At 50.8% G+C, this 10,707-nt stretch overlaps 2 protein-coding genes across 2 annotated transcripts; both read left to right on the top strand.

The window, feature by feature from the left end:
* Positions 1 to 3,627: 3,627 nt before the first annotated feature.
* On the top strand, positions 3,628 to 4,571 carry COL26b_010644 (uncharacterized protein; the record flags this gene model as incomplete). Its single annotated transcript, XM_053183337.1, has 2 exons — positions 3,628 to 4,137; positions 4,191 to 4,571. 2 exons carry the CDS (start codon positions 3,628 to 3,630, stop codon positions 4,569 to 4,571), a joined length of 891 nt encoding a protein of 296 aa, XP_053032757.1.
* Positions 4,572 to 8,084: 3,513 nt separating this feature from the next.
* COL26b_010643 (uncharacterized protein) lies at positions 8,085 to 10,041 on the top strand (the record flags this gene model as incomplete). The annotated part of the gene is made up of 2 exons (XM_053183336.1): positions 8,085 to 9,010; positions 9,111 to 10,041. 2 exons carry the CDS (start codon positions 8,085 to 8,087, stop codon positions 10,039 to 10,041), a joined length of 1,857 nt encoding a protein of 618 aa, XP_053032756.1.
* Positions 10,042 to 10,707: the final 666 nt, after the last annotated feature.

The raw sequence follows: 10,707 nt of genomic DNA, 5'->3' as shown, positions 1-10,707 counted from the left end.
AACTGCTGTGCGAAAGATGAGGTTATTTGGATGAGGATTCAAAATATTGTTGTTAGTGAAAGTGGGAGGTTGGTGGTGGCGGTGAGGCATTTTTATTGTTTCGCATGGGGGGGTGTTTCGGAAGTGGGTACGTTGACTTATGGGATGTCTGCATGCATTACGATGAGTGTGAAATCATATTTGTAGGAAATCCCCTCCGTGAAGTTGCCTAGAAAGCCACCTCAAATCTGAAATCTTCTCGAATTCACATTTTTTTCTCCCCCCAACGCTACATTGCCTCTGCAATCGCAATCACGGATTTTCCGATTCTTAAACCAGTACAGCATGGTGAGGCCCATAACCAACACCATTGTTCCCGAGTACAGACCGATGATGCCTAAGAAACCACGTGTATACCTCGGTGCATCGTCGTCTCGAAAGAGTTGTTGTCCGGCGAGACCACCCAAATTAGCTGCCATAACAATGAGAGCTTGGCCAACTGCAAGATCCTTCGGGTTCTTGACATTAGAAGCTAGCCATGCACTATTTACTCCCTGGAATGTCGCGTTACCCGCCATGAACATGACGAAAACAGCATATTTGCCCCATTTGTCCGTGCTTAGAACCATGGAATATTGCACGCCGGCAAATACAAGTGCGTAAATCGTGCAGGCCCCACACACCGGACCTCGAAGCTGCGACCAATCTGATATTCGCGCTGCGAAGACCGAGAGTAAGATGAGAGCGTAATTTGATACCGAAGCAAGCAAGTTAGCGGTGATCTTGTCGAAGCCGAGGTTCTTGATTATTGTAGGTGCATAGAGTAGGAGTCCACCTTTGGGAACAAGGGAGATCAAAGCCACGAGCGAGTGTAGCCATATGTAATAGTTGGTGCAGAGTGCTCGGAGAGCATCTCGCGGGTTGATGGGGGATAGTTCGGCTGATCGACTCGTGTCTTCGAGTGCGATGCGACGAGTCATGATGTCCCGTTCGCGTTGGGTGAAGATATCAAAGGCGGCAATGCCAACCACGGGCCGCGTCCATCTTGGGCTTTTCGGTAGGAGAAACATAAAAAGTAGAGCGACGATCATCGTAAAACCTCCGTCGATGATGAACAGCCACTTGTTAGGTTAGTTCGAATCCTGTCATCTCAAACGAACTGGTTGACCTTACCTGCCAATCGTGGAAGCCACCCAGACGGTCCATCTTAAACACGCCCGCCGCAATGAGAGTACTTGTTCCAGCAGCAAGATAATTGGCGGTGTATAGCGCAGTCATTCTCATTGCCACCTCCGTCTTGGTATAAAACATACCGATGACGACTAGAGATCCGGCCAAATACCCAGCTTCGAAGGTTCCGAGCAGAAATCGGGTAGCGAAAAAGGATGCTTTGTTCGTTATGAAAGCTTGGAAGGTAGCGACTAGGCCCCACGCAAGACATTCGATAGTCAACCACAAAGGAGCACCAAGCCTGGACAATATCATGTTGGATGGAATTTCGAAAATAACGATGGCGGCAAGTGAAAGCTGGTTCCCGCTGTTGACGATGTTATTTGTGATTTCGATATCATGAATGAAGTCGGTCGTTATAGCGCTGCTGATGTTGGTTTTGTCGAGTTGAAGAGCAAAGAACCCGAGCATGAGTGTGGTGATGAGCACGATGTCCAACCTGTCAACCAAAATGTCAATGCGAGCCGTCAATAGAATCAGTGAATGTGCCGTACTTCAACTTCACCTTGCGTTCTTCTGCACTCGACCAATCCCTGGATATCTGTTCCTCTTCCATACCGTTGTGTTCCGTAGTGTCAATGTGTTGACTCAAAGTGACCAAATTTCCCCGAGAAAGTGACGGACTCGGGCGACGAGGTTCCATTAGGGGCAGGTGGAGTAATAAACAATCAAATAATGGCCAAAAGTCTTGGTTGAACTCTGAGTCCAAATATGTAAACATTATCTCACACTGCTCATCGCTCTCCTGGCGAGACGCCATGGCTTTACATACTCATGCATGTCGCTCACGCTGATCCTCCTGATTGGGAAGTGGCAGCCCATCCGGCCTGGCTCGCTTGACAACATCCGGGGGAGGTATTGCGTGCGTGTGAAGTATGGTTAAGAGACAAATCATATCAAGGGATGTCGTCATGCTGGGCCTAGGTAGAATAACTACGTAGACGGCAGGATTCGAGAGGGTCCTCTACAAGGTGGGCCAATTTGGGTCAACTCCATGAAGCATTTTGGCCACAGACCTTCCTCCAAAGCTTAGCCTGGACATGAACTTGACTTTGACAGTTTAGCGGCGATACAGATAGACACATCACTACAAAACTCAACGACATCAGGTTTCGGTGACATTGGATGCCTCAACTTGATCGCAACACCGCCAAAAACAAGATAATGATACTATGCACGTGTTGAGTATCGATAAATGAAGGAGGTCCCACCGAGTCATATTAGGATGGCGATGTCCCACAGTCCGAGGCGGTTCAGCGTGCTTCTATGCCGAAGGAGGCAGATCCCGGCGCCGGCGGGCCGAGTACAGCCGGGTACAGCCGGACCCGCAAGAGATGGCCCCACAACGGCCCGTGACAGGATGCTCGTCCGGTGCAAGTATTATGGCCTACCTTTGAACCTACATACATCTTTCTTGACACTTCAGAATTCACGTGGTATTCAGCTTTTTTCCCTCATGATCTCTTCACTCCAGTAACAAGGCTCGACGTTTACGAGGCAAAATCGGGATGAGGTTAGCACAATGGCTGGCACTGGCCACTCTAGTGCAGGCCAAGCGGCCCAATATCCTCTTCATTTTGACCGATGACCAAGACCTGCACATGGAAAGTGTTCAGTACATGCAATACTTGAAGGTACTATTGAACACTGCTGCTGCTGCCAAGCGTGGAATCATGCAAGCTGACAAGGTATCGCCAGTCTGATATCGTGGAAAAGGGCACGGCATTTACTCAACACTACTGTACCGTTGCTCTCTGCTGTCCTTCTCGTGCCACTCTCTGGACGGGGAAAGCTGCGCACAACCACAACATCACAAACGTTTCCCCTCCGCATGGTGGCTACCCTAAGGTCGCGGAAACAGGTCTCAACGACAATTACTTGTTTCTGTGGATGCAGGAAGCAGGGTACAATACCTACTACTCAGGAAAGCTCTGGAACTTCCACGGCGTGTCGAATTATGACCGGCCATTCGCGAGAGGCTTCAATGCGTCCGACTTTCTACTCGACCCCTACACTTATCGATATTGGGATACGAAAATGACACATAATGGTGAACCGCCCGTCAGCTACGCCGGGAAGTACAATACGGATGTTGTAGCTGACAAAGCCTATGCTCTGTTGGAACAAGCACTCAACCGCGATGAGCCTTGGTTTCTTACAGTTGCGCCCATTGCACCACATTCCAATTGGGTGTTTGACGAGAGAACGAACACAACCTACTTGTCGACGCCGCAAAGCGCATATCGACATGAGCACTTATTCCATGATTACAAGATTCCCCGCGGAAAGTCCTTCAATCGGCAAATAAGCGGTGCGGCGAGCTGGCCCGGCCGTCTTGAAGCGCTCAATGAGAGCGTTCTCGCATATAACGACCATTACCAGCGCCAACGTCTGCGGGCCCTACAAGCTGTTGACGAGATGGTTCATGAGCTCGTCGAAAGACTCGAAGTTGCCGGCGAGATTGAGAATACCTACATTTTCTACTCAACGGATAATGGATATCACATTAGTCAACATCGAATGCATCCTGGAAAAGAATGCGGTTACGACACTGACATTCACATACCCATGTTCGTTCGTGGACCTGGCCTTGTGGCTGGTGGTGAAGTCGACTCTGCAACCTCGCACACCGACATCGCTCCAACAATTCTCAAGATCGCGGGAGCAGAACGACAGCTTGATGGAGAAGCTATGCCCTGGGCAGGTGAAGTGGCCCAAACCAGGAATGAACATGCCGCCATTGAGTTCTGGGGCTGGGGAGCTCCCGAAGGCCACTATGGATCGCGCAGTGATGAGCACTTTGAGTCTGGCAAGCTAGAAGGTTTGTACCTCAACAACACGTATAAAGGTCTCCGTCTGGTTGGGAAAAGCTTCAATCTTTACTATTCGGTGTGGTGTACAGGAGAGCGGGAACTTTTCAATCTGAAGGTAAGTCATCGTCCCACCAATCTTAGACATCTATTTGCTGAACAGGGACACAGGATGACCCCGAGCAAACCGTCAACCTGCTTTCCGACACATCTCAGGCTTTGATCCTGGTTGAAAACTTTGAATTTTCTGGCAGAGGAGCTTCCGAGGTCGTTCATCGCCTTGATGCTGTCATCATGGCTCTCAAAGATTGTGAGGGCCGACGTTGTTCCCGGCCTTGGTCAGCTTTGCACCCCGACGGAGACATCGTGTCTCTCGAGCAAGCTTTGGATACTAAGTACGACGACTTTTACAAGGCGCAACCTAAAATGTATTTCGAAAGTTGCGAGGCAGCCTTCATCAAGGAGAGAGAAAGCAATGAGCCTGTCAACCAATACGGCGGTGACGCTCGGCCTGAGTATGATTATGGCGATGAGTGGATCCTAGCCATTTAGAATGAGGGTTACCCTATTTTGTACTGATATAAAATTGGTTACGATTTGATAATTCATATCAAGTACTACACTAGACGTCCTCAACGCCAGAATTCGTACCAAAGTGCCACGAGGCTTTCGAAAATTCTGTTCATTCTTCATTGAGTGTCGTCTTGAAACCATGATGCTTCCAGATTTGTTGTCGCCGGTATCAAGGCGTCATCCATAGATAGTTGGGTATTCGCATCTTCAATCCATCCGAGGTTCAGGCATTGCCAGGGATTCAGGTCATTAAACTCGACCTGTCCAAATGCGTCTTTGGGCGAAAGTGGCGGGCCGAGTAATGTCCCATGATATGTTGACCCCATTGATGCTTCCGCGTCGTAGTCCGCGGAGAAGTCCGAGGTATCAAATTGTTCAAATTGGTTCATAGCATCTTCAAGGCCAGCAAAGCCTAGATCTGTGGCTTTCGACGTTACGCTTGTATCCCACGATTGCCCCGAGTGGCTTCCGAGAATCATTCGCATATCGCTTCGGTCTCGTTCGTTGAGCTGAAAGACCGCTCGTACCGAGATAGCTGACTCCATCTGTGCCTTCTGGAGAACTACATCCAGATATGCAAGGGTGACCTCTGTTGCAGGATAGAGATCCCTCAGCTTGTCTAGGACTCTCATACAGACCCGAAAGCCTGACACAGCGGCATGCCTCGAGCCTTGGTTTCGGTTCTTCATGTTGATGAGGTGCGTAGAGATTGCGGGACATAGTATCGTGATTGCCCCAATAGGGAGATACGGATCCATTTGCCCTTGGTGAAGATCGGCTGCAAGCCGAGTGATGTTGTCTGCACATTCGGACACGATGCGCTTTGATGTCTCCAAAGACTCAACCGGTCTTTGGAAATAAGGTTCTTTCCGCTGCGCGTTGCGTTCATGGTGTAATGTATGTCGAGCAAAACTGTAAGCCATGTGCAAAAGATGCCGCCGCGATCGAATGGAGGTCTGAATGCTGGTGGTCCGCAACCTCATAGGTAGTGGCTGAATCTGACAAGAAACTGGTAATTCTCTGACCCAAGCTGAGAGGTCTGTCTCAATTGCCTCCACTGTGTCTTCCAGCGATGAATTCTGCCGACTCTCGGGGCTTTGTTGAAGCTGCAGCGTTCGATGCATGAGCATCGACAGTCTGGTCTTCTCGACACACAACTCAGCAGATTCCGTCATGTCGACATGATCGTACGGCCCTAATTGGATACGCCCGAATATTGTTCTTTCGGTCTTCAGAGCTTCCAAGTCCATGTCATGTATGCTGAGCATGGCGGTACTATGGTCCTCATCTTTGATTCTGCTTGGCTTGCTCATCCCAAGGGCCAGAATCTTGTCGCGGACATAGCAGCACCACCACAGTCGCCGTCGTAACTTGATTTCTGAAGTATCGAATGCTTTCAGAGAGGGTTCCTTGTTCAAGCCAATATCAAGCGCCAGCGTGACGGCGGTGTTCATCCAGTGCCATGAGTCTTTCCGGTCTAGTTGCGAATCTTGCGATATACCTCGGAAGGTCAGAAGCAGAGCCACCTGTACAAGGGCGAGATGGTCTTGTGGACCTCCCAAGTCGAATAGCAACTACTTAATTTTGTTATGTTGAATGCTGTTTAGTGGAAACTGGCGTCTTACCTCTGCACGCTGATATAGTGTCTTCCTCAGACTCAGCTTATCAGAAAATTCGGTACCAGCCAAGTCAGCCTGTTTGACATGTGCGGAACCGGCGAAGAGAATAGCTTGATACAGCAAGAGGCTGAAGTCTTTTGTGCCTCCATCATAGGATTTGATGGCTTCGCATAGCTTGGTCAAGTTGAGCAACGGCATGCGTGGGTAGACGAACTCGATGAAGGCTTTCAAGAGTGCGCTTTGTAAGGACAGACTGGGGAGGCGAAAAGCCCCCTGCTTCTCGAGAAACTCGACATATCCTTCCCTGCAAAACCTTAGAGGCTCAATGAACCCTGGGAATGGTCTGGACGTTGAGAAGCTTGTGGACGTATTGCTAGATGATGCCCGTGGGGTATTCTCCGCCGGCTGAAAGCTAGACCCAACAGCCACTGAGTCCAGATCGACAGCATCGCGGAAGATCTGAGTAGCCGTTTCATCGACCATACTCATGTCGGTAGAAGAACCTCCATGGCCCGAGAACTGGCTTGTCGGGACATCGGCAGCAGGTCTATGTGCCCCAACAAAGATTTTCCTCCCTGCGTTAACACTTTACTACCTTGGAGTCTCGATGACACGAACTTACCTACTTCGACGGCTTCGAGGGACCACGCATTCGACATTGTCCCACTCGCAATTGCTACAGGGACTACGCTCGACGGCGTCGCAACGAACCTTTCTGGCGCGACAACCGAGACAGGCACGTCCCGCTCGACGAAGCTTGCTGGCGCGTTGTTCCGAGCGGTGCCGTTCGGGCTCTCCCTCCATGCCGGGTGCAATCATCAAAGACTCATCATTTGGCATTTTGCCGGGCAATCTCGAACGTCCACTCGGGTTGTTCCGTGAGAAAAACGCGGGGCAACAGCGAGTCTCACCGAGAAGGTGTTTTCTCCAACATTGAGTGCTTCGACGATGTGGGGCAGCGGAAATCGTCTCCCATCACGTCATCTAGGTCTTCCCAGATTGGTTGCCGATGTCGCGTCATCCTAAGCACCAAGCAATTATGCGATTTCAACACCATGAGGTATGCCAGTTGTGAGTGAGTGTTCAAGACTTTTGATATGTTATCCCGAACAGCAATGAGGGCGATCCATATGTGGTCAGCTCGTCGTCTGTTTGGGGAAAGGCCGAGGAGACTTGTGCCAAAAGGAGATCGATTTCTCTTTGAATTGTGATGCCGTGGCAAATTGCAACTTTCATGATGAACTGTTCTAGTGCCAGTCCCAGTGCAGCAGGAGACTCCGAGAACATTCGTTATCGAAAAGTATGACGACTCTCGAAGATGCCAAGTACTGGCACGGTTGAGCAGCTTCAGATCTACGAGCTCGCGGGTGTCCATAGATTTGGCATAGAATTCCGTTGAGGAGTAAAGCTGTATGGGGTTTGCCATGATGCTCTAAGAATGGCATGAGCCTGGTTCAGATAGGATCTCAACAAGTGCGTTCCCTTTTCCACATTTAGGTAGAGCCAGGCTGAAGACCTCCATGTGACTGGTCATCAGATATTACGGGTGAATACCCAGCTGCGTGATGCTCAAACCCTGCACCTTCCTTGCCGTCCCTTTCCCGCTCCTTCCTACTTCTACGGCACAATCTCACCTCCACAGATTTAGCTCCTGTCAACTTCGCCTTGAATCGTTTATTTAATCCCACCTCACAACCCACCCATCTGTCAAACTTCAACCACTTCACAACCCCTTCACATCTCCGAATTCCCTTTCGCCATTCTACTTTTACATCGCCATCTTCAACTTCGATCATATCTCCAATAAAGTCCCATCGAGTGTCACCATCCATTCAGCAGGCCGCACATTGTGCGCTCTCGAGCCGGTTGCAGCATGTCAGGGGCCGCGACTGCTTTTACAGCAGCAAACTTCGACGGTTCCGCCTTCCACTACCGCGATTCGTCGTTCACACTTAGCCCGCGATTCTCATCCTCCGACGGGCTCTCTCCCACCGATCGCGACGTCTACCTGCTTGCAGCGCTCGACTCTGCTGACCTCGACGACCAGGAGACCCCAGACCCCCCTTTCGAAGTGGCTTGGGACCAAGATTCACAGCCTACTTCCACCCAGATCCGTCAGCTTAACGATCAGCCCTATTACGAGCAAAACAACAGCCCCGCCGTGGACGAAGACTCCGAAGGCATCCCAGAGCACGTGTTCGCCGAACTCTTTGAGGAAGGTGACGGCGAGCAGCAAACCTATGTCCAGCAGGCGAGTTCTGAGACTTTTCACAAGGTCGCTTTCGAGACTCGTCCCTCGAGCCCTGCGCGCGAAACCACCCAAGTTGTCGCATCCTCGACGGCTCAGGTCAACAACCAACCTCGCCACCAGGCTTCCCTCGCACAGTCAGCGGCCGATCGAGCTCCTACTCAAGTTATCGACGTTGACGAGCAAATGACTAACAACACCATCGCGCGGCCCCCCGCCAGAAAATCTACTGAGACTTCCACCCAGAGCCCCCAGCAGACCTGGCAAGAGACACCCTCACCTCAAGGCACTTCTGCTTCCTCACCCAAGAAAGCCAAGATGGGACCTTCCGCTGCCATGGTACAGCAGTTCAACGACAAGGACGAGGCCACCGGCCGTCCTCGCTTGCAACAGTCGTGGATTGACTACACCGCACGCGTTTTCGAAAAGGACTACGCGCACGAGATTTGGCATCCCGAGTTGCAAGGCAAGATCATGGCAGACCTCCAACGACCTGTCAGCATCAACAACTTCTATGTTGCTCGCCATACGGCTTACAGGAACTTCACCAGGTTCGTCCTTCCTTCTTCCTCTCTAACCTTTTTCCACAGTTTGCCGCTTGTGGGTACACCTTTTTGGCTGCCGTATGATTAACGGGGAAATATTCAACAGGTTCGTGAAAGGTGAGAAGACGCCTTACAACGAGGTGGATATATGGGCCATCTTCTTCCGCAATGAGAACGGTCTTCCCGACATCTGGGCGAGTGGTATCAACTCTGATCAAGCCTACCTATTTTCGGACGTCATTAACGCTGCCGTCGGAAATGAGTCATATGACTGCGTCAAGTCCGCCTACAACAAGACGCGAGGATTGAAGGGTATCACCTACTTCAAGCCTTCCGGATCGGCCGGTCAGCGCAAGGTCAACCCGACGACCCCAAAGAAGCGCAAGATGGAGGTGGAATCAGACCAATCTGATTCAGAGGTGGAGTGTCTGGAGTACATCTCTACGAAGAAACCCAAACTCGACAAACGCGATGATGCTGACGGCGGAGGAGGAGCCAGAGGAGGAGTCATTCAGGGCAGCAAGACTACCAAGAGCACCAAGGACGCCGCTGGAGCCAAGAATACGGCGGTGGGAAATCAGGAGTTGAAGGAGAACAAGAAGGCTGTCGGCAACAGCCTCTCGCAGAAGAAGCTTCATGACGACTTCGATGCCGAGGCAGAGAGTGATACGGAAAGCGTCATGAGCGACAGCACCATCGTGAAGAAGCCGGAGTCTGACACCGACAATGACGAGGATGACGATGGCCTCGATGATGACGAGCCGGTTGACTCCTGGATTCTTGAGATGAAGGCGAAGATGGAAGAGCCTGAGGAGGAGACCGAAGAGAAGCCCAACTTCACCGTTAAGGAGAAGGTCAACCAGCGCGATGCCTTCTTCAATACCCTTGGGACCGTCCCGCCGGAATTCCAAGACAAGGTCTTCCGAACCATCATGTTGGACGTTATTCAAGATATGGGGATCGATCCCAACGAGAAGCTTGCGAAGCAAGTGAAGCCGTTCAAGAAGTTGATCAAGATGGAGGGAAAGAAGAAATGATGGTGTGGCTGACAGACGTGGCTTGCTTTTTGCATGAGCACTTTGGAGGATCGCGATAATGCAGTGCGCTTTTGATTTGGACCGGAAAGTTGGTGGTTAGAGAAAGTTGGCATTGCGAAGTATCATTGGTTTTGCTTTACGGACTGGAGTCGTTCTTGCTTTACGGTATCTTGAGAGGAGAGCTTGATTTTCATGCAACATGGCGCCAGCAGGGCGCGGTTGTATACTAGGCATGAAGCTCCCAAGAACATAGGTAGATGGACGATCTACTTGCGATATTCTCAGATCTTTTTGCGTCGAGGCTTGCGTGAACTTGGACTCCATGGTGTGATATTTGAGGCCATCGTTTTGACCAAGAAAATACCAAGTAAGGAGTTCCCCTTCTTTGGCTTCTGCATACGATGGTGAAGCCCCGGTCATACTCGGGCCGCTTCGGCCGTGGCTCCCATGAAAGACCGGTTCACGGAGGAACTGATCGACATCAGATTCCCAGATTGAGCAGGTCTGTGGTTCTTTGATAATAGATTCGGATGCCAGCGGGCCGGACGCCTTGGCACGACTGCAGCGGTGGATGGAAAAACCGATGTCTTCGAGGCCGCATGATCACCCAAGAACAGGGTCGAAATGAGAGTGCCTGCGGTCTCGTCCCAAGAACTAAATATCATC

The sequence above is a fragment of the Colletotrichum chrysophilum genome (assembly GCF_026319265.1).
Source record: "Colletotrichum chrysophilum strain AFK26 chromosome Unknown scaffold_116, whole genome shotgun sequence".
NCBI lineage: Eukaryota > Fungi > Ascomycota > Sordariomycetes > Glomerellales > Glomerellaceae > Colletotrichum > Colletotrichum chrysophilum.
This window is presented reverse-complemented; position numbering and strand designations above follow the sequence as displayed.